General features: G+C 40.6%; 1 protein-coding gene across 1 annotated transcript in view; it reads left to right on the plus strand.

Annotated features, from left to right (window-relative positions):
• SORCS1 (sortilin related VPS10 domain containing receptor 1) overlaps nucleotides 1-24,083 on the plus strand; it is a 305,005-nt gene that overhangs the window by 204,391 nt on the left and 76,531 nt on the right. Inside the window, exons 6-7 of the mRNA XM_075718060.1 lie at nucleotides 13,435-13,499; nucleotides 22,415-22,533. Of these exons, the coding sequence (XP_075574175.1) occupies nucleotides 13,435-13,499; nucleotides 22,415-22,533 (184 nt within the window). The remainder of the gene's footprint in view (nucleotides 1-13,434; nucleotides 13,500-22,414; nucleotides 22,534-24,083) is intronic.

Genomic DNA, 24,083 nt, shown 5'->3' on the forward strand with positions numbered 1-24,083 from the left:
AAGAAAACACTCTGTGTAGAGACAACTCAGCTCCCTGTAGCTCATATGTATTTTGTATTCTTGTATCCTCTGTTTCATTAAGAGGAGTCATTAACATGAAAATAGAATCTTTGTTTGTTTAGAGCTCCTCTGTTCCCCCTTTTCATTCTTCCACCTGCAGCTCTAAGTGATGCCCTGACATCCACACTTGTGATGAAAGAGATTGTAATGTCACTCTGTGGAGGAAGATATCAGATGGGGGATGAGCAGATAAACTCAAATCTTTAAAATGAGAGGTGACTGGAGTTTTCTTACCTTAAAAAAACCAGACAGACAAAAAAAACAACAAACAAAAAAACCCCCACAAAACAAAAGGAGGAAAAAGGGATCTGTAATTCTCTACCTCATTAAAAGGTTTTAAGGACACATTTGTGCTGGGCAGGCTTTAATGATGGGCTACTGTAAAGCTGACACCTCTAATAATTGCTATAATTAACGTATCTTATTAAATATCTGTTTGCATAATCTAGGTATGTGAAAGCAGTATACTGAGGAAAGCATAATCCACTCAGATAGTCAACTGCATGTTATGTGTCTGATGGAAACATAAAAGAATCCACACTGCATACAACCCCAAGGCAGTGCAGTTCTGCACTGTATCAACAGTTTTCATGCTTTTTATTATTTCTCTGGCAGGTTCTTGAGATTTTGCTGTTAAATGTACTGTGACAGAAAAATGCATGAAAAGTATCAATGTGCTTAGTAATTCTGGAACTGTGATCTATGAAAATATGCTAATTACTAGAAAGAAGTATTCTAAGCAATATCAGTGCAGCAGGGTAATACAGAAACAGCAAGTTAATATATATGCCTTATTGCTGACAGAACGATGTTTATTAATGTAGTTGGTATTATGGGAAGAGAATGCAGTAGATGCCTTATAAAACAGTTGGATAAATGCTTTATCTAAATAATCCTGAGTTTATTTTTGTGATACTTGGTGATTTTCAGCATACATTCCTATGGTGGAATTTTGCTGGCAAAGATGCTGGTTTGTAGTGAATACAAATGTGAACACAATTGGTGAATCTGTCATATTAGGAATTACTTTACTTTTTTTCTTGCTTTTTTAAAGTGGTCCTGTCATCTAGTCAAAGTTCAACAGTGATACCTTGTGACTTGCAAATCAAAAAAAACCTAGTCAAACTGCATATAGTTCAATATGGCCAAAATATATATGCAGAAATTGCTCATTAAAAGCTAGATTTTTATTCTGGTCCTCTAAGTCATGCCTTCAACTAGAAATTATTTTCTGCAAGTCAGTAAATCAAGGTATCACAATTAGACCTGGCCCTAAAAAAATAAAAGGATATTATAAAAGCTTATCATTATGAGCTCATATTATTTTTATAAAATAAAAGGTCATTAAAATGCCTGCAAAATGTAATGTTTTTTAATCAAAATGAGACATTTTCTGAAAAGATTCTCAGCTAATTCTAATCATAACCTAACCTTGAAAAACTTGAGGGGGGGTGGTGGTGGAAGAAATGAAGCCAAATAATAAAAGTGTCTTAAGAACTAGCAAAAAATGTACAATAGAAAAGCCCAGCTAGTAAATTATAGCATCAAGTTATTGTTAACTGTATCAGTGCTATTGATTTTTTTTTTTTTTTTTTAACTTGTTTGGGTATTGCACCCAGACAAGCATGTAGGAGAAATACAAAAGAAATCCCACTCCAAGAAGATCAGAGAGCTTTAATGATGAGAGGGCTGGAACACCTCTCCTATGAAGAAAGGCTGAGAGAGTTGGGGTTGTTCAGCCTGGAGAAGAAAAGGCTTCAGACAGACCTTATTGTGGCCTTTCAATACTTAAAGGGGGCTTACAAGAAAAATGGAGAGACTCTAGTGGTGCAGGGCCTGTAGTCATAGGACAAGGGGTAACAGTTTTAAACTTAAGAAGGGGAGTTTTATATTAGATATGAGGAAGAATTTCTTTACTGTGTGGGTGGTGAGACACTTGCCCATAGAAGTTGTGAATGCCCCATCCCTGGTAGTGTTCAATGTCAGGATGGATGGCGCTTTGAGCAACCAGATGCAGTGAAAGACGTCCCTCCCATGGCAGGGGGTCAGACTAGATTATCTTTAAAGGTCCATTCCAACCCAAACCATTCTGTGATTCTAAGATGACTGTCTTAATTAGACAAAAAATACAGCTCAGGGCTTTCATGTACTACATAGGTGTAACAGGCTGATTAGAAGTAAAAACATATTGTAGTATATCTCATTTCCAGTAGGGTTGTGTGTCCATTTTGTTAACAATTCCCTGAAGAAATTACAGGAGATATGTCAGTTTGGTAAGAGATGTTGCTATGTCTCCATTCTGTCGTGTTTTTTTCTGAGTATGAGAAAGAGAAGAAAATGGATGCAAACATTGTAAAAAAGCAGCCAACCAACCTTTCCCCTCAAACAATACAAAGATATGCACACACTGAACGGGAGAAAAAGATAAACTGGTAAGCAGCTGGGAGGACAGATGAGTAGATAGGACTATATTTGTGTTTCTTCTATGAGCAATGGCAAAGAAAGTTAATCTTCAGAGTAGAATTATATATATCTTTTCTTTTCCAGAGGAGGCTAGAGACTGTATTTTAAAAGCTCTGACTGTGTTCATTGGAGCAGCTGAAAGAGCTGAAAATCAAGGAAAAAAGCCCTGTTAAAAACTTCATTATATTCAAGCAGTTGGAGCAAGGCAGGCGAACTGTCCCAGTGTTCTTGTCAGATCTTGGCTTGGTGAGATTTGCACACCCACCCAGGTGGACTGAGGCAATTTAAATGGCACGGTATCTGGGCTGTTTACAAATGATGCTGTGTATTGCTGAACAAGACCTTTTAATCACTGCAGGGCAACTGCTGGAGGCTGATGGGGAAGATGCCAATCAAAGGGCATTGTGACAGCTTGTCCAGAAAATCATCTGCTTGATCTAATACACAAGCCATACACAATCAGTTGAAGTGTGCTAGAAATTTAATTCATAGAATCATAGAATTGTTTAGGTTGGAAAAGACCTTTAAGATCATCCAGTCCAACCATTAACCTACACTGCCAAGTCTACTCTAAGCCTGTATTATTTTAATAATACATGTATTAAAAATACATGTATTTCATAGCTTAACAATGGTGGAGATGGGCACATGCCAGAGGGGCACATCACAGAGGGATCCATGGCAGTTTTCAGGAGATCTGAACTGATGGGGAATAGCAAGAGTAGTGAATTTTGCTTGATTTCCATCTTAGTTTTTTTTCTTTCTGAATTGAACACCACGCATTTGCTACCAGTTGAAGTTTGGCTTCGGGAGAAAGTCAGACTGAAGATCTGAGCCTCTGTAACACAGGCTGCTATTATCTTGCTAATATTTTTAGGCAGCTTCATGGCTGCCAGTCTGTCCTGGTTTCGGCTGGGATAGAGTTAGTTTTCTTCCTAGTAGCAGGCATAGTGCTGTGTTTTGGATTTAGGATGAGAAGAATGTTGATAACACACTGATGTTTTAGTAGTTGCTAAGTACTGCTTATGCTAGTCAAGGACTTTTCAGCTTCCCATGGTCTGCCAGGTACACAAGAAACTGGGAGGGGGCACAGCCAGGACACCTGACCCAAACTGCCCAAAGGGCTATTCCATACCATATGACGTCATGCTCGGTATATAAACTGGGGGGGGGCGGGGGGAGGTTGGCTGGGGAGCAGCGATCGCTGCTCGGGAGCTGTCTGGGTATCAGTCAGCGGGTGGTGAGCAGTTGCATTGTGCATCACTTGCTTTGTATATTATTACTACTATTATTATATTGTCATTATTATCATTACTATTTTACTTTCTTTAAATTATTAAACTGTTCTTATCTCAACCTGGGAGTGTTTCTCGCTCTTACTCCTCTGATTCTCTCCCCCATCCCATCGGGGTAGGGAGAGTGAGCGAGCGGCTGCGTGCTGCTTAGTTGCTGGCTGGGGCTAAACCATGACAGTCCTTTTTTGGCGCCCAGTGTGGGGCACGAAGGGTTTGAGACAATAACAGATTAACCAGAGTGTATTAAGGAGTGTTTCTCACTCTTACTCCTCCGATTCTCTCCCCCATCCCATCGGGGTAGGGGGAGTGAGCGAGTGGCTGCGTGGTGCTTAGCTGCTGGCTGGGGCTAAACCACGACACAGTCTAAAGATACAGATGAGCTGCAGGCAAGCAATACTGCCAGGGACCAGAGTGAAGAGCAAATCTGCAACCGTACATTTCCGTGGCCCTTACCATGCTGATGCTGCTAACATTACTGATGGTGAGTAACACACATTAGAGCACTTTGTCACCATTCAGTGCCCCTGACATTTACCATTTTTTCACCAGAAAGGTCAGTGTTACAGCCTGCCCAGGCAGAATGCAAGGAAGCATACGTTCAGTTGGCAGTGTTCACTAAAGATCCCACTGGCTTTTAAATGGATTTAGTGAAAAATTCTGCTTACAGTTCTCAGACAGCTGGACCCTCATGTAAATCTATCTTTTTAGGTACAAATGAAGGCTGAAATCTCTCAGATTTGTCTTGGGAATTAGGATTTTATTCCTGTCTGACTTCCAGAGATACAAACTTGCCAGCCCCATGTGGGTCAGCACGGACAGAAAAAAGACATGCAGCATCCTCTTTCTGTTGCTGTTAAAAGCTCATTTAGAATCTTTGGGTTTATGGTAAGTTTTAGTTATTAAGAAGTGAGATCCAAAATACATATCTTTCTTCCCTGAACAAGGCTGAGAAAATTGCCCAAAGTCACACAGCAGAGGTTGATAGCCTTCTGTTCTTCTGAGTCTATAATAACCAGATCCTCTGGTCCCAGTAGTCTCTTGAGAGACCTTGTTACTCATAATCAAATCAAGATTTGTCAGAGCAACATATAATTCCTCAGTCCCAAATCCTTAGTTTGGCAGAGTTCCACCATGTGAGAGAAAAAGTGTTCTCAACCCTGCTTGATTATCATGGGGACTCTAAAGATGGGGCTAAAATACTAACTTCAAAAGTTATAACTGAGTAGAATCTTGACCATTTACCTGACTCTGCCCCCCTACTCCCCTTGGAGTCTTGTCCTCCACTTGTGAATAGGGAGAAGAGGTATATTGACCTGAATAAGCCTTTTGGGACTAAGAGGCCCCAGTCTGATTGATGCATAGGTTGGTGAGTTTTGGTTTTCCCAGTTCAGCTGATTTATCTTAAAAAAATCATCGAAAGATACTTTATAAATGAGTACAGACTCCCACAGGCTTCAACTTCTCTCCTGTCATCCACTTCCCCCCATTAAAGATCTGCAGAAGTAGGCAGGCGTCCATATACCAGGTTCAAAATCTTGATTTGGGGGTTACTCCGTAGCAGAAGCCTGCAGTGCTACACAGGACCCTGCAACATGTCAGTCTTCAATGGGCATTGGACTAAGAAGCTGATTTCTCTGTATGTACCTATAAAGGGCAGCCCTTGAGAGGGTGAGGCAGCTGCATAGTGAAGTTAGATGTGTATTTGTCTAGATCTATGTCAGGAAGGTTTCACTGCTATTTTCTGTTGTATGTTTAATGAGCAGCATACTGTGTTACCAGAGTTGACTTTACACTCTTGCTGTAAATGACTTCCTGGCCTCCTCTGGAGCATACTGACTGGGCCACAGCACTACAAGATGCCAGAAACATGCATCTTAACACAGTGGGAAACCATGATCCTATTAAGACTGTACCAGCAGAGAAGCAGTAAATCAGATAGGTCTGGTCCATTATATCAGGGAGCTGAGTTCAGAGGCTATAACTAGAGGGTACCTTCCTCCTTCTCTCCCTTCTAGCCAGTACAATGTTTTAAGTTTCCTGCAATATATGAAAAAGAGATGTAGGACAGGAGGACTGTCTTAAAATCAGGATCTAATCTTGGTAACTGAATTTTATCCACTTAGTTTAGGTCCTCATTTTAAGACATTCCTTCCACCCAGTGTTACCAGCAATAGATACCTACCTTCTTGAGTATTCATATCCATCTATTTCAGAGTTTTAGCCAAGTTTCCTATCTGGAGCTTCCCACAGAAAGCTGTGGTGTTACTGCAGTGGGGGAGCAGGCTTGGTTTGCTACTGTCCTCAAAGCTGTGGGGTATGTGGACATCATGGGGTGGAAGGCTGTGGACAATCCCACTCTAGGGTTGTAAAAAATTGTGGTAAGAGTAGAAGTGACTCCCATGGCCTGAAATCACACCACTACCCCCATTTACCTACTCATCTATTTTAGTGTTAGGAGGAACAGCCACCTGTTATTCTGGGTCAGTGTTGTGAGGTGGCACAACTAGGAGAAATTGGGCTTTACTCACTGCGCTGTTTTTTTCCGTCAGTTCTAGAGAAAAGGTGACAAACTGACTAAAGCATACCATAGGATGGATTTGGCCCAGCGGCTGCCAGTTGAATCACACAAAATTATATCATTTCATCTAATTGGACAATGTGGGAAATAATAGTGCAGACATGTAGCAGGAAAAATCTAATTAGATTATTGTCAGGGGGGATTTATTGGCCAGATATAAAGAAATGAAGTGCTGATTTATGTCTGTCTGGAATCTGGCCCTTAGTTTCTAAAATATGTCAGAGAATATGGTTAAGAGATGTTAAAGCTAGAAAGCAATCTTTAAAGGAGCAGTAAAATCTGTAACATTTCATGTAATAGGGACTGAACTAAAGAAACTACAAGAATTCCGTCCCACACTAAGCTCCCTGGGGCAGATTCACTGACCTCTGCAAGCAAAAAAGGAACAGAGAGTATCTGCAAAGTCCTCATGGAGTCGATATAGCAGTAAAAGAAAAAGGAGCCTGGAGGACTCTCAGGCTCTATTTTTGTCTCTGCCACATAACAACTGTGTGATCTTGGCCAAATCAATGAGGTCCCTGCGCTCTTGACTAATCAGTGGAGTTTATCTATAAAGCTGAGAACAAAAATTTTCCTCAGCCCCTATTTCTAACTTGGTCTGCTAGTCTTGTACTTTTCCATAGGTCTTGAACAAATCAGTAGCATGCAGGGAAGGTTACTTAAAGGTTGATTGTCAAGTACTTTTGTATCTTTGGACAGGAAGCTCACTGTTCAGTGCTATATGTTACTATTTTCATGAATGGCAATTAGGATTTAGAGTGTTATAGAAGCATCTGTGGAACCAAAAAATTGGTGCTGCTGAGGACTCCATGAACGTCATCCACTGTTGTTGTTTTCATTCTGTCCTTTAAAATAAAACCAAAAACCTGCCATTCACTAAGTTGGAATAAGCTGTCAATTTTTTAACATGAAGTGGCAGGATGCATCCCAGAGGCAGTGGGGGTTTTGCATTGGCAAGATTTACGATAAGGGATTTGCATGAGTGCTGAGGCTAAAGGATGATAAATCCCCAAAGGCAAATTCTACCAATAATTGAATTACAAAGCCATTATCATGTGCTGAACAGAGCAACTTTATAGCTCTATTGTGACAGGATAAAGCTTGTTAGAATATTTATGTTCACAGGACAACTTTGGCATAAGGATCTCTGAGAGTATGTTCTCTCTTCCACCTGTCTGTTGCAGCTAATTAGTCTTTCTGTGTAATGCAGTATATGTGGAGATGGAGATGTGCTCAAATTGGGGCTGGGAAGAAGGAGTGCTGAAGGTCAGGAGACATCTCAAAATAAATAACACGTTAAGCACAAAGTCATCTGCAGAATGCAACTAGAGTCTAACGCCCAGAAAGAGAATTGGGACAGGTTTTGGGAAGGGGAAGAGAGGGCACAGAGGCAAATGAGCATTTTTAATGATGAAGGGTCAAACTGGGTTTTCCAAGTGATGTGTCACTTCTCTGTTTGGTATTGCATTGCAGCCACTTCTAACCTACACTGGGTCAGTGTCAATATCTCAAAATGGCCAGAACCGTGTGGATCTCATTCCACCCATCTTAGCAGAGTCATGCTGTTAGCTGTCATTTATTTGCTGTCCTTTGCTGCAGGAACAAATCATACCCGTTTCCCCCCAACGGAACATGAGAGATGGTAGTAGGAGTCCTGATTCTGCACTTGTTCATTTCCTCTGATACGTGGGAAAGCTGCATAATGTCTTTGTCCCCATATGAATGACACTTGCGCTGGTTCTACCTGTGAAAAGGGCATAGTAGCATTTCTGTTCTTCCAGCCTTTCATTCTGGGACATTTGCATTGAAGATTCTGTAAAATAACATTGTCTTTTGTGGCTTAGCTTAAAAGACCTTTTTTCTTGGCTGCTGTGAGCATGTATGATACAAGGAATACATATGAAAAGTTTGCCATCAAGTTTCTTGTGCATGTAGTCCCAGATATGGTGGACTGTGTCTGAAGCCAAGTATCCAAAACCAAAAAAACTCCAAAAAAACCCAAAAAGCACCCAAAGCTACTTTCCAGAATGCACAAGCCCTTGAGCTGGAGCCCTTATTGTCTGGTGCTTCAAGTTATTTGTTTATGAAAAATGGTAGTTTGAAATTAAGTACACCAAGTGGAAGCTTTTGCTATCTTCACAATGATGCCTTTTTGCAGTTCTGAGTGATCTGACTGCCTTGCAAGCCTCATCAGTTCCCAGCATCCATAAACAATTGCTTTTGTCTCTGGAAGTGAAAAAAGACAGAAGAGGTGGAAACCCCAGGATAACAGGGTCTCTATTGAACTTCCTTGGCTCAGAAGAGCTGACAGGCCAAGGAAGCCAAAGTTTTAGAAATGTTTCAGATAGAGAGATGGCAAGGGGTTGGTCACTATAGAAATATGCCAACTAGCATTTGCTGTGCAATGGGCAGTGCCAGGCTGCTTTTGTTTAGTTCAGCCTAGTTCTAAACTAGAGGATGATTCGAGTTTTTTTCCCTGTACTGCTTCTCATGGTGGATGTAGAATCTGCATTCAGAGCAATTACTGCACTGCAGCCACTGATACCGATTTGTGAAGCTCTCAAGTGCAGATTGCTACTTAGCAGGCTTGATGGTGATTAAAATTTTAGGAACCAACTTTGTAATAGGACTGTGGGGGTTCTACATTTTTCATAATGTGTGCATCTTCTGTGTAAAGGCAGTGGGGTCACTGTCTTGCACTCCCCTTGGCTTGTTTAAATCCTCATTTTCCCAGAAGATTTTTTTGTCTTTTTTTTTTCTCTTTTCCTTTTACTCTTTTTGAAACATCCAGGCAATTATAGCAACCAAACACAAAAAGCTAATTGCAAAAATACAATAGACACTGTTCAGCAGAAAGTGTTACAAGCATATCCCTAGTGTACTGAAGTTTCAGGGAGTATTACAGAAAGCCTGGGACTAAAGGGATGGACAAAGGGCATGCTGGCATTTTACCATAAAGTGAAAACATAGACTGCGGCAAGAAGAAAAGTTTGTGGATATATGAGTGATTGGTTTTTGAGAATGGATGCTGAAAGAGAAGAATAGAATCAAGAAATATGAGAAGGAAGTGCTGCCTGCATATAGCTAATAAAAGTTGCTCAGAATAGGGCATTGCAAAGTTTTGGACTGCTCTTTATTTTTAGAGAAATTTCTGAGAGAAATCAGTAACTGAGTGATGTTCATCCCTACCCCTGTTCTTTGCAGGGTGCTTGGTTTATAAGCTATCAAACGCACTTTCCCTTGTTTAGCTTGTGAAGCGTACAGTGACCAGGTTGCATTGACCATGTGCACAAAAGGTAATGGAGTAGAGTGGGAAGTTGTATCAAGTTAGAAACACTGAGTTTGAGGCTTTGGTGTTATCTAGGGCAAATCCAGCATGTAGTTTCCTTCTTCCATGTGTGAATCTTGCATTTATTGATCACTCTAGCTTTGGTATAAGAACCTTCAAATCCAGTTATCAGTCAGGACTGGATTTTCTTTGTAATCAGTAAGGTTTATTCATTTTGTTTCATACTGATGCCATGGGGTTCACACCGTTCCTTAGTAATACTCAGGCTTGTGGAAGTACATTGTCTTCCTCAGCTTCTAAGGATAATTCTTTTTTCCCCCAACCAAATGAAAAAGGCAAGAAAACCCACTAATAGTGTAGCTGCATGCTCAGTTGTGTTGTGACAGATGTGGCTGACACACTAAAAATTTAGTATTTCTGATGTATATTTCACAGTTCCTAACACTGTGTTTCCAGTAGATGCTTTAAGAACTGATTGTCCTATGCATGTAAAAGGATATGTCTATCTTCCTACAGAGTGCATGTTCTCAGGTGCAGTGCAACCAAGATCATGGTATTTATCTCCTGTAAATGCTCATTGTGGTCAATATTGCATTTTTGAATGTCTCCTAGGCTTTTACATGCCATATAGTAAATAATAAAGCTGAGGTAAGCTATATAAAACATTACTCTCCCAGAGAGAAAGTGGTCCAGGACATTCTCTTTCCCCTTTACTTACAATCCATAGTTTATCTGCAATTCATGTTTTTAAATGTAGGTAATAAACATATTTCAGGTCTCTTCAGTTACCTGCTTTGGGACCTTTATGTGATCACATGTGGGTGTCTGTAGTGTAGGTGTCCAGACATCTTACATTCAATGGAGAGAAACAGCCCTTTGTAAGATAAAGTTTGTTTTTTCATAAAGTCATTTCTAATACTGTTCAAGATGAGCCACCCTGCAAAATTGGCTGTTTCTCCTCACTGCCTGCAAAGAGAGTCCAGTGTGACTAGCTCAGAGTTAAATATCTGTAGTGTATAGCGGGGTAAAATGAATATTACTTTATGTGGCTTTTCAGGTGGTATGGAGGGATGTATAGAGAAATATCACAGGGCTACCATGGAACAAGACAGCACGATACAAAAAAATATGACATTAAAAAAATTCTGGTCAGTAAGCTCTCAGCAGAATCCAGATGGGAGTGGTACGTTTCTGGATGTCAGCTGTGTATGGCTAATACTGATTTGAGCAGACATGTATTTGTATTTTGCCTGTCCCTTGAAACTGATTGTTCATGTTATCATTTAATATTATGGGCCTGACTGTGACTTTGTGCTGCCACAAGTAAATTAAGCCTATTATATATCAAAGCAATGGAATGTGTATTTTCTAAGGTAGGAAGAAAGATCTAGTAGATAGAAAGACCTGGATATGGTTCTTGCCTCTGCTTCAGATGTTCTATTTGACTTTAGGAACTCCCTTAGATTCTCTGGGCCTTTGTTTTCATCTTTCTTTGTCATCAGATTTCTAAGCTGCAGAGATTAGGAGATATCAAAAGAAAGGAAGCCCTTGAGTAGATGAATAATGTTTATCACCAGTCATGTTTCAGCCATCCTTGTTCTGTACATCCTTGGGACAACTGATGGCTTAATTCTGCCTTGAGTTGAAGCTTCTGCAGGCCCAATACTGGCTGTCGTAGTGTGAGACTAAGTAATATGCAGGTCATTACAGCTGTAGCCTTCTAACTTTCAAGGCTTGGTGGGTCCAGATATTTATATACTGCTCTTAAAACATTTAAGAGTTTGGTGTAAATTATGGCTCATATCACAAATGAAAACAACAGTGACAATCACATCCCATCCATCAGTGAGTCTCAGAATGTCTCATTCTGAATTAGCTGTCTTTGCCTGAGAAGATGCAATAGAGGTGTTTCCTGGGGTCAGAATAGCACTGTGAGAAGGAAACTCACAAAGCACCTGACTGTAGACTCATAGGCTTTAACTACGGCAAGTTCTTTGCTGGATGAATACCATTGTTGTGTGATGAAGTGTTGAAGTCTGTGGAATATAATCCTTGCTTCTTTGGAGAGTTCACAACCCCATGGGGCTGTGTGAGGTCAGGAGGAAGAATGTACTGACAAAGACACTACTGTGTCTTCTGTAATAGCCCAGTTCAGGTGTGCTTAAAGCCCGCTTGAATAAACAAGAATAAAAAGGAGATATGCCAAATTACAAGCTTAGTCCTTCTGCAATTTTTTAGAGCTGTTTGTCACTGGCATCTATCTATCTTGAACTGAATAGTAACTAGCAGGCCCAGCATTTTGGCCCTAAATCTGCTGATGATAGCAGGTAAAGGAAAAACGCTCTAGGAAGGTACTCCCTTCCCACCCACTTGGTGTCAATTATCAGGAAGCAGAGATTTTAAATGGAAGTTGAATGTTTAGGAGAAAAAGACCTTGCCATAAATGTTATTAAAAATGGAGAAGAGGTGAAAGCAATGCTGGCTCAGAGTCTTTTCTGAAATTCCAGTCCCCAGCAAAGGAGAACAAAAACCTTTTCTAGCTAGAGAATTGTTACAGACTTTGTCAAGCAAAGCTAAGGATTAATCACAACACAAATAGTCTTACTATCATTAACATTTTTATAATGGTTATTAGTTAATGTGCATGATGATTAAGGGCTGGAGCTGCCTCTGACTGCAGTCAGTGGGAACTGAATTAAGGTCTAAATCACTGTTTGAACCTCACTTTTGATTTCCTGAAAAATAATGAGGCTTTGAACAGAATAGCATCTAATTTGTCTATCACTGGAAATTAATGTTTCTCTTGCTTAAGGACCTGTTAACTTGGAGGTCAGGCAGCTAACAAGAAACTGGTTGTTTAACCCTTAGCCTTAATCTAGGATTATGACTTGGACGATAGGACCAAGACCAGAAACAAGGCTGATTGTCAGACATGCCGCTGAAGTTGTTGTACAGTGGGATTGGCACATATGTGCAGCCAGTACTGCCATAATTCAGACTGTCCATCAAACCACTGGCCATTTGGACTGTCCCAGGGAGTTGTCGAGGCCAGTAGTGCCAGTCTAGGGGAACCAACAACAACCTCAAGCAAAGCTTGAGTCCATAAACCCCTTATATGCAGTGCTCGATGTCTTCATGTTGTTGCTTTTTAATTCAGAGTGAACAAACAGTCATTTTTGGAGTCAATCTGACATTTCTTTTATTAATGGAACACTGTTTTTATTAGATCAGAAGTGATAAAATGTCTCAGGATGAAATGGGTTTTTAAAATTTCTTAATTAATGAGGGGATATTGATCATTAAGAGTGTCAATTAAGCAAATGTGCATAAAATGTCCAATATAAAGGAACAGCTATAATTAGTATGCTGGCAAACACTATTATCCCATCAATTAAAGACTTCTGTATCCCACCCAGAACTGAAATGAATCCTTCTGACCAAACCAGGAAACACATCAAAATGTCAGGTGCCAACGAGAACAGAAACAAGTCTCCAGGTGGAAGGAAGTGAAGGGGTCAGAAACAAAGAACTCATAAGTACAATAACATTGATTCGATAAAATGGTAGAATTTCTTACAAATTTTCAAGTTTATTTTAGGGAAAACTCCAAACTGCTTTCAAGATGATCATCTATTACTTGTGAGTATGAGTTTAGGTCCAGCTAAACAGGATCTCCTGTGGAAATAATATCTTGGACATTCATGATATCTGCTGTTTTTAACAGCTTTGTATCATTCTGTCTTTTACAGGTCTATGATGGGGTCGGGTAGAGAGCCTGATCTTGTGCACCTGGAGGCAAAGACAGTGGATGGTCGTAAGTACATCAGCTTCCAAATATTGTGGTATTCTGGACTGCCCTTATAGTCTTGTAACCACATAATATCGTGATGGAAATCTGACATCTCTTTAGTGATTCACTCATTTAATATAAGGGGTTTGACTGTTCCAAGGCAGGTCTGTCAGAGGAGAAGTCTTTCCAGCAAGGCAAAAAGTTGGGATTGACAGGCGTGAAAGAAGCCGAGAACATGGTGAGGAAGAATAGGTGATATGCAGTAATTGGAGTTAGTATATACAGCACTTTTCTTTCTTCCTGTGTGATTTTTGTTCATGGGAACATGGCATTGGAGAGAAGTTCCTGGGTCACAGAGTCTAGCTGCTGTTGTTTCACACAGTACATAATATCACCTTGTTCATAGCTTTACAGTTTTAACAGACCAGGGGTACTCTGCCTTAGGTACTACCTTTGAAAATAGCTCATTTCTGTCACATTAGAAACCATTTAATGACCAGTCTAAGTGTATCCTTCACTGTTATTGCTTGTCCTGTCATTGTCCTTCACTTTCATCAGCTCCTTTCCCTCCCTGCTTTGCCTCTTGAGGTGCTTTTCTCTGTTCCAGAAGCCTCCTTTACCTGCAACTCCAAAATATGCTCCTAATTGGCTGTAAATTCTCTCAGGTACCATAAGCCACCTGCTGGCCTTTTCTCCTCCCACCCATGCTTCCTCAAGGTTTATCTTTGAGCTCCACTGCCTTTGCAGATCTTTCTCCATGGATTTCTTTTCCACAACACTGGATTGCCTCAGGCAGGCATCACACCGAAAGCCTGGCTGCCATAGATCTCATCATTGTAATTCCATATTGTTTCCTCTGTAAATAGCAGCTTTGCTGCAATGTAACAAGCAGATTTTTACCATTTGCAATATGTAAGTATTAATGATACAGCCAATTAATTCCTTTAAAAATAGATAAAATTCTCCCCTGAATTGTACCCCCAAATGCAGTGATGTTACTTACAATGCGTATTTTGTCATCAGAAATTTAAAAACTGTCTGAAAAGGTAACTGTAAGGTAATCAGTTTTTTAACTCACTGAAATTGAGCATGAAAGAGAATTTTTTGGAAGATGAATTTTGAAAAGAAACAGTTGCGATAGAAACCATAAAGTTTTAAAGGTCTTTCTATTTCAAGATATGCAAGATTAGTAAAAGTGAAAGAATGTATTATCTCTATTTCTTATCATTTGTGATCTCTGATTATTATTTCTCCTCTCAATTTCACTTACCTGAACATGGTGTCAAAGCTGGGAACATGAGGCTTTCTAAAGCTCTAAATGAGAGTGAAATATTCTAAGAGGACAGTGCCTATTTCAACACAAGATATTACTGTTATAAGGCATTAAGAATTTGAGGTCATTGAGATGAAGCACTACAACTGATGTTTAAGGAGCTATATTCTGGTGATGCTTTTGAGGGATGTTCAGCTCACAGTGGGCAGAGAAAGTGCCATGCTCCAAATACCTTGAATGGTCTTGTCTGAGTTCTTAGGCTGTAATAAGAACATTTTGCACAGCTATAGCACATTTCTGCAAAAGACTTCTTGAGTGCTTAACAAATTAGTTAGCTTTATTACAACTCTTAAGGTGGAAACCAAGAAACAGGTAGGTGAAACTGGCCTCGCTGAGGAGTCAGGCATATTAGTAAAGAATTGTGGAATAACAAATTATTACTCATCAGCGGACCTCTAGTAACAGATTCTGTGCACTTATGTTGGCTTAGTTTTGAGGCAGCACAACTTAAGTTTTTCTGTTAGGCAGTGACAGAACCACTAATGTAAATGTAGTGGTGGTGTCAAACCTTCAGCCAGTGGTGACCCCTCTTGCAAACCAGTCATTCGGATGAAACTTCTGCTCATGAGTCAGGAGGTTCCCAGCTCAGCTCATTGGCAATATAAGAAAATGTGTTGGATTTTCAGTAAGTGCATGCTCTGTTTTGCCCATCGTTCCAGGGAGCAGAGAACTGTGGCAGAGGGCTGTGGCGGGTAGCTGGAAGCAGTAACCTTGGAACATATCACAACATTTTTTGCCAGAAGACATTTGGTAGCACTGCAGGTCACAGCATTCTGAGACTGAGACAGGCTAAGAGCGTGCACATGGTCCATTACTCTAGTTACCATGACCAACCTGGTATATTCAAGTCTCTTGGTTACTAGAGCTGCCTTCTAAGTACTAAATCAGTCTCCTTTTCCTTGGCGAAGTAACCATGACCCTCCAATGGATGAACAGAACTTTCTTCTCTGGAACGAAGCATGTGTGTCACTGCCAGTGGGGTGATGGGGTGAAGTGTGCTGAAGTGAGAAAGATACCTTTTTTTCAAGCTGAGGGTAATTTGCAAATAATTTTTCTTGGCTTTTTTGTGTAGGTTTTTTTTTTTAATATTCTTGCATTTACTTATTTATGTTTTGTTTGGAATATCTCTTTTGAGAGTTAACCAAGTGTAAAAATTCAATAAAGGGATTAAATTTGAGAAGGTAGACTTGCAAAAACAAGGCAGGGAGAAAGAAGGAAAGAAAGGGGAGTGGTATGGAAGCAACCACACAATCCATACAATAAAATAAAAGACCCTGAAGTGGAAATATAAGGGCTAAGCAAAAACCTGCTGAACTCAGTACAAATAAGAAAACCCACCTCATTCTTGTGCTGGTATGTTTTCCAGCAGAAGCCAAGTAATACAACTGCAGCTTTAGGTGAGAAGTAGGTACAGTGTTAGCCCATCTCCCTGGAAGGGTTCTTTGAGAATGCCTATCAGCAACAACCTTGGTATTGGGCTTTCCCTGCTAGAACGCCAATAACTCTCTGTCTCTGCTCCCTGATTATGGTCTGTCTGTGTGTTTTATTTATTGTGTTTATATACATAATGTAAAAGGTTTACAAGGACCAAAATACGAGTCCCTTAGCAGGCATAAATCAGTATAACTTCAGTGGCATGTTGATTTACACCTGCTGAGGATCTGGCTAGCAATGTAGTACCTGAGCACACATTGTCCCTACTCTTTTTTTTTTCCTCAGGATCCAGAAAAATCTGGACTCATTCTGAACACACCGTGTCTCATCAAACTAGGGTGTAGGTAGTGATGAACTGAGTACAGACTGTGCAATTTAGTTGTATTGATGGAGAGAGATTTGCAGGACTAATCATTGCCATTTATGTTTTTAATCCTGTTGTGTAAATTTGGGAGAGCACCAGGCAAATTTTCATCTCGTCAAATGTAATGGTTTTGTTTATTTTTTTAAAAGCTTCAGGCCCCATCTGAGTCAAACTGGGACTGAGAGCACAGTAGTAAAACTGATTTTTCTGGTTGGAAGAAGTTCATATGAACTTTATCTCACATTTCCATTTGTATGCTTGGGTGTCCCTGGTGTTCCACTGTGATTTTGGAACAGGATCAAAAGCAAGCTGGCAAAGTCAGCAGGAATTGTGAAATTTTTTTGCCTGGTTTCAGGTCAGCATCCCAGTCAGACAATTAATCCCCTACAGTTCTTAACCACATGATAAGCTTCTCTTTGTTACGTTCACCACCATAGTCAGCAGGCAGAATGACTGGTGGAAGTTAAATCCAGGTTTTCTCAAATGCAGCTTGAGGTGTTTTCAGAAAGTATATAAACTTAATGACATGTGAGTTTTAGGTTTGTAAAGAATACACAAGTCCTGAAAGATCCTTAATTAATGGGTTTATCTGATTTGAGCTAGGGAGCATTATCCCAGTAAGGCCTGGTTCAAGGTAATTGACATGGGAGGTAATTTTTATTCAGGTGATCCCTATTGAGGAATCCAGACTGTTGGTGAAAATTAGAGAGACGGATTCCTACAAGGTATTTGGAGACTAACTGGGTACCCACAGAATGGCAAAGCTGACTCAGAGGATGTCTGAGTGACAGTTTTGTAGATATGCATTTGCTTGTGTAGATAGATGCCAATTGATTTTGAGTAAAGTTTTTAAGCTATGTAATTTATTTTTTTAAATGTGGATGAAAGAAGATAAGGGGTTTTCTGATGTGCTAGCAAAAATTTAGAGACCTCCTGATATTTAAAAAGTGCTTTTGTTTGCTTTGCTTTTCTTCTGCTGTCCTGATTTACACAGCAGCTTTTCTTATTGAAAGGTAATTTAGGTGCTGCTGTTGTTGCAGGTATGACCAAAGCCTCACCTGGGGCAGGCGTGCTCTGCTTGCTGATCAACAGGGATTGAGCATCTGGCCAATAGTGTCTGAATCACAAAAGTTGTTCTAGGACTTTAATTTCTGTTTTCACAGAACATTGCTAGGAAGAATAAAATAATCACTGCTGTGGAAAAAATTGAGTAGGCAACCTAGCCTGACAGTCTTTTGCTAACATAGCTAGAGTGGTGAATTAATTCCCATAGTGCCCTAAACCTTTGCAGTGATTTTTTTCCTGATCGTGATTAGTATTTTTTTCCTGATCACAGTAGTATTTGTCCTGGAGAATGACATCTGTTAGTTTCTCTAGTTATATCCTTATGCTAGAAATGGCAGAGGATATACTTCCGCATGTACGGAAAGATTCCTGACTCTGCATGCAATGAAGAAAGAGTAGCAGCAGGATAAAAACAGATTTGTGAGTAGTTAGTAAATGGGATGGCTTCATTTCACTGATCTTCATTACTGGTTAATTGCTTTGCAGTTGCTGGGTCCTGGAGAGATGTGAATATATTCCCATATCATAAATGTTTCACAAATCAGCATTCAGACCAGATGGAAATGGATAAAGAATAGTCATTTTGTGTGTTTCTCAAAAAAGGAGTAGAAAGATTAATGCATGGGAGAATGTTCAATTAAATTGCAGTACTCATTGCCATTGGACGTTGTGGATGCTGAAGGTGTTCCTGGACTGCCAAGGCACCTGGACAAATTCTTATAACTTTCCTAGGCTTCTGTTATTAGTCACTGTTGGAGAGGGGTTACAGGCCTGGGTCTTTCGATGACATATGTTACTACCATGTCCTTACAGTTCATTAGTTACAGGATGCCAGTCATCCTTCAAAAGCAGAAACTATCCCTAATGTATAGGCTGCCCAGTAATGAACTGGGGTACTCCCTAGTAAATCCAGAAGACAAAGAAGTCATAGATTGTGTGGATGTTCTTTGCATAATCTCCTGATTTGTCCTTAGTGGATTTATTTGTAGAGAGAAGGACACATTCCTCAATGAATTAAAGACAAGAAAAATAAAAATCAGGAGGAATGATGCATTCACAGTGAGTACAGTGAATATTTTCTCTGACTCTCCTTGTGATCAAATAAGGTTTTCGAAAAATATGCGTGCAAGCTTAGACTGGAAAGCAGTGGATATTATGGTTTGATATGACATACAATATAACACTTGGCAACAAAGTATTCTGAAGAATGTCCTACTCTGCTTTAGGAAGGGATTTGAAACTCTCCCCTGTACTTTTGCAGAGGCTCACCAACCTCCAGTAACCACCAGTGACCTTCCATCTCCACCAACTCAGCCAAGAAATGTCTCTGGGACAGGCTGGATGCATTTCCCTTGAGAACATATTAGCATGGAGCTCGAGCTAAACAGAGAAGAGTGAAATATTTCATGGCACAGGGTCCCCCTGGCTCTTAACTTTTGCTGTGTGTTAGCATTTGCAATGCTCTTTCACCACTGAAACAGATTAATTTTGTCAGAGGTTTCCCTTACAAGACGTCTCCTCTATTCTTGTGTTCTGTGACTTTTCTTGCTTCCTCTTTAGAAATAGCTGCCATTTCCCAAGAAGAATCCTACCCTAGGTGTCTAAACCTGTCAAAATCAAAGTATCTGGGGGTATAAGAGCTGGGAGTTGCTATGTTCTTCTCTCCAGGCACAGCGTGACTTTGTTGTTGTATATTAAAAACAGCAGCTGTTGTTGGAGGTGAGGGTTCTGGAACTGAAAAGCATAATGTCCTAATTACCTATGGCAGGGAAAACATCTGTGCGGGAAAACTGATGAAATTAATTCCAGAGCTTAGCAACTGAATACATTAATTGACATTAATTAATGCTAAATTACAAAGCTCTGCCAATGGAATCACATAAAATGTCCATGAGAATCAAATGCCAAAACAAAATCCTTGAGTTAATGTGAGCACAGCAAAACTTCCCTTAGGAAAAAAAAAGAGATCCAGGCACTGCAAGAAGCCTGTATTCCTTCTTTCTGTCTCCCATAGCAGAGGGAGATTTCTTGGTGTGCACATCTTGGGGCTTGGCTGGGAGATTAGCTTAAGCAATTTCAGTGCTCTGCCCTTTAGTAGTTATTACTGGCATTTTAGAGTTGAAGCTGTGGAGAATTGCACGGTAAAAGTTCACAGGAATTGCCGTAGTAAATCTTCATCAACGGTACAATCACTGCTGTACAGACTCCTGCGATCACGGCAGAAATAGACATAATCCCCATTCCTCCATTAAAACAGGATCGAAAAAACTTCAGTCACCTGTAATGGATGTCAACCTGGCCTTCTCTTTAAATTCTCTTGTGGAGGAGATTCCTTAATCTTCTTTGCTGGCTGGTCCCAGCAGTACCCGTCCTGTTACCTCCCTGTGCTCTCAGGATAGATAACCTGTTTGCATGGGAAGTAAGACAGCACTGCAGTCTCCTCTTAGTGTCTCCCAGGTGGCCGGTGTGCCTGTGGAAGTAAAAGGAAGCAATGGTGGTGGTGGTGGGGAAGGAAACAAGGTGGGAAACAGTGGTCTGATCCTACATAGCTCTATGCTGGGTGATTCGCTCCCACATGTAGAAAGCCACCCAGTCTTGCCAACAGCTCGGGGGGCGGTGGGGCCAGCCATTTCAACTCATGCTGCTTTGTTTAAGCTCAGGATTGCCAGACATTTCACTCGGGACCCCAAAATGAGAGGAGATGAATGTGAGGACAGGTATGGAGGGCTGTTCTTCATGATACAATGGATGGAGTTTATAGGAGAAGTGGGAACTGGTTATGTTGCAGGTGAAGAAATGCATGCTTGTTCTCCGTCTTGTGACTAGGAGGGGACATGCTGCACCACACAGTACTGTTGGGTGGTAGAAGAGGCTCTGGCCCCATTGTTCCCCTTTTTCCTGGGAGCAAAGGGACAGAGGGCTGAACAACTCTGAAAGGGAACTTTCCTGAACTCACTGAAATGAGCTTAACTGGGAGTTACGTTGTTCCCTGCCCTCTCGTGGCTAATGTGGAAAAAATCACATCCCTCTAAAGGGAAATGCATTTCGATCATGCTGTCCAGGCTGTATTAATTAATGTTTTGCAGTGAGCTGCGAAAGCATAAAATGTTATAAACTGCAGTCACTAATAATACTTAGCACTTTATATATTCCAAGAACTCTGCAAATGCTGGGGTAAAATAATCCCTCATCAAACTTTCCTGAAGGTTCGTTACTCTGCATGTCTGCTTCAAGCAGAAGTCAACAGCCCTTAGAAGCAAGGAAAGAAATGTCAAATGATAGATTTTAATTAAAACCAAGATTAGATATGAGATGGTAAAAATCCAGCCATTTCTATTTCGGTGTAAAATGCTACTTCTCTGATCAGAAAGTGGTAATTATATCAAACAAGTGGCTGGGCTTCTCCAACAAGGAAAAAGATTAGCAGTAGTTCTAAGATTAAATGCCATGTAGTGTTTCTGTAATGCTAATGCTAAAATGCTAAAATTCTTCTTCATGTAAATCAGCTTTGTCATTAAACAAAGAGCAACTTCTTAATTGATATGAAAGAACCTAAATCGAGTACTGAGAATCTGGTTCTGTATTCTAGGATAAATTACCACCATGAAGAAATTCAAATTGTTTTTCTTCAGGTGATGGATTATGAGATGAGCACCCTGCAGTGCTTCAGAATAGGAGATGAGGACATCCCATACAGTGATAGTGGATGAGATGGCTTTAGGGCTGCATTCAGGCCATTTACTTTGAAACATATGACTGATTGAAACTGCTAAGGCCTCTGGTTTCAAGAGAGTGTGGAATAATTGCCCAGGTCTGCCAGCGTGCATCTACCTACACTGTCAACAGAGAAGTAGGTAAAACCCGTGAACAGGAGGTGATCTGAATTACTCTGCAGAGTGTAAGTGCTGTAGGAAATACAGAAGTGCGCCATGGAAGGGGTTCTCTGTGGTGACAATATGGGGCAGGTGTCCTCTGAAGGTGTCCTCGTACTTGTGTATGCTCTGGACCTTGGTCATATTCTAAATAAACTTGGCATGTGACTGTGGAGAAGCTGTCATGCTCCACAGCAAATCCCACACCACGGGGATGACAGGGAAACTGTAGAGGCTCAGCACAGAAGGTATCTGTCCTGCAGCATAGACAGAACTATTCAGACCCATAGTTATTTTGGGGGTCACAAGATTTGGGCTGTTTGTTGCTTCTGTAAAGGGTCCTTCACAGCTCTGTTGTTCCCTCTCTCAGTTCCTTACTTCAAGTTTAAGCCTGGGTAGCATCCAAGTAAACTCAGCAGGGCAGGTAACAGTGTTGAATGATATGCTCTTGACTAGGTTTCTGTCAGACCTGAGCCACAGGCATTACGTTCACTTTCAAATGCTGCTTCTGGTCTACTTCCACCATGGAACCACAAGAGTGGCATGGCATAATCAGATCAGCTATGCTGGGCTCTGTCTTGGTATAAAGGAGCAATGTATAGCTCCGATGTCTGATGTAGGGTGGAATGAAAGAAATAATGGGAGTCTGAGGCAGGTGAAAAGGAAGGAACTTAAAGGCAGAAAGTAATCAAGGGTGGATTTACAAGGGGTGTAAGAGAAAGAAGTGGTGTGTTGCGTTGAATGGATGGTGTCACTTCATGTCACGTGAGGCTGGGAAGCACAAATGCTGCCTCAGCAAATAGGTTTGTGACAGTAGGAAGAATCTGTGCTCAGGATCTCAAGTGTCTTTGTTTTGTTCTTTTCCTTTCAGATGCCCAATACATCACCTGCAAGATGCAGAACTGCAGTGAAGCCACTCGCAGCAAACCCTTTCCAGGTTATATTGACCATAACTCCCTGATTGTCCAGGATGATTATGTCTTTGTTCAGGTGCAGAACATCCTCTTCTCTTACTTATTCTATTAATTTAGATTCTATTATTTTCTCTTCCATTCCTTTGCATGTGTATGTATGTGTGCTAGCCCTCAGCTAATCAGACAACACTAGATCCATATAATAAAGGAATTGAGTAGATTGTAGCAGTTCATTACAATGCTAATAGTGTGCCTTTTACCTCTAGTATCTTGTCACTGTAGGGTGATAGAGTTCCTGCCTGGAGCATCCACCATATATATTGGGGTGCTCTGTGCCACTCATCAGCACTCTAGGATTAGTGCTGTAACCCCCAGCTTGAAGTGATGCGTCAGTCATCTGCTATCACAAGGGAGTAAACCAAACTTTTCTGAGCATGAGAGGGAAATAGAAAAGGAGGGAGGGAGTCAGGGGAAGAACCAAAGAAGGAGTAATCAGGCTTTATTGTTATGCCTCAGTTGTGGTTATAGTGAAAAGGCTGAAGATGAGATGTACTCAGCCAAGTTGTGTTCCAGGTGAGAGCTGATGAATAGATCTGAACTACTGTGGGTTTCGGTAGCCTGCCACTGGTGTCCATTTAATAACAGCTGAATAGGATGAAAAATAACAACAGAATTGCAGGGAACGTGGAGGTGAACTGGAAATAGGACTAAACTGGTCTTCCACAGAGTTTATATTCTGCCATGCTTGGGGGTGGAGGGAAGAGAGAGGACTGATATTTTAAATTGGGTGAGTTGATTGTTAATTACCTTCAGTTAATTAAGTCAGTCATAAACACCAGTCTAAATCATCCACAAATAAATCTGTGACATATGTTCCAGAATAGTTCTTGTGCCTAGTGTGTCTGAGGCATGAATTAAATGTTTATGTGGTAAGGAAAACAGGGGTATGAATCACTGTTCAGGCATGCTCTCTAATTTCAGAATGACTGTCTGTTTGTGGCTCAAGTGACACAGGAGCTGGGGAATTTCTCTTCATACGTGAATTTGGTTCATTACTTCATCACTGATGCTTTGCTTTTGTGCTCTTCAAGATTGTTAATCTTCTCTGTTCTGACCTGATGTTATTACACATTGTAGAGAAGCCAACCCCTTTGCACCATCTGAAATCAATGCTGGGGAGATTGTCTACCTCTCTGAATAGCCCTTGTATTTTGATGCATTTCTCTTGCTGTCTATAAACTGTTGTATAGTGTTCCCAGTGCTGTCAAATTTCGGCTTTGTTACAGCTCTGTGCTAGCTGCATGGTGTAAGGAGGAGCATGTGAGGAGAGGCAGTCTCTTATGACGTTCCCCTTAATGCCCAATGGGACTTTGCACAACTTTATATATTCATGTTTGTAATGCAGTTTGAGAAGGTATCATGGAATATTTGGATTTGGAAAGCTCCTACTTTAATCCTTAAACTTCTTAGGATTCTTACACAGAAGTAAATATAACAGGTCAAAGAGATAGTACTTGCCAATCATTAAGAATTGACACATATGAAATAATAATATTGTAATCCCTGGAAACAACCTCTGCTTTGTTCCTAGTAGTCAGTGAATTCACTGTTGGCTGGCAATTTAAG

The sequence above is a fragment of the Pelecanus crispus genome, chromosome 10 (genome assembly GCF_030463565.1).
Source record: "Pelecanus crispus isolate bPelCri1 chromosome 10, bPelCri1.pri, whole genome shotgun sequence".
Classification (NCBI taxonomy): domain Eukaryota; kingdom Metazoa; phylum Chordata; class Aves; order Pelecaniformes; family Pelecanidae; genus Pelecanus; species Pelecanus crispus.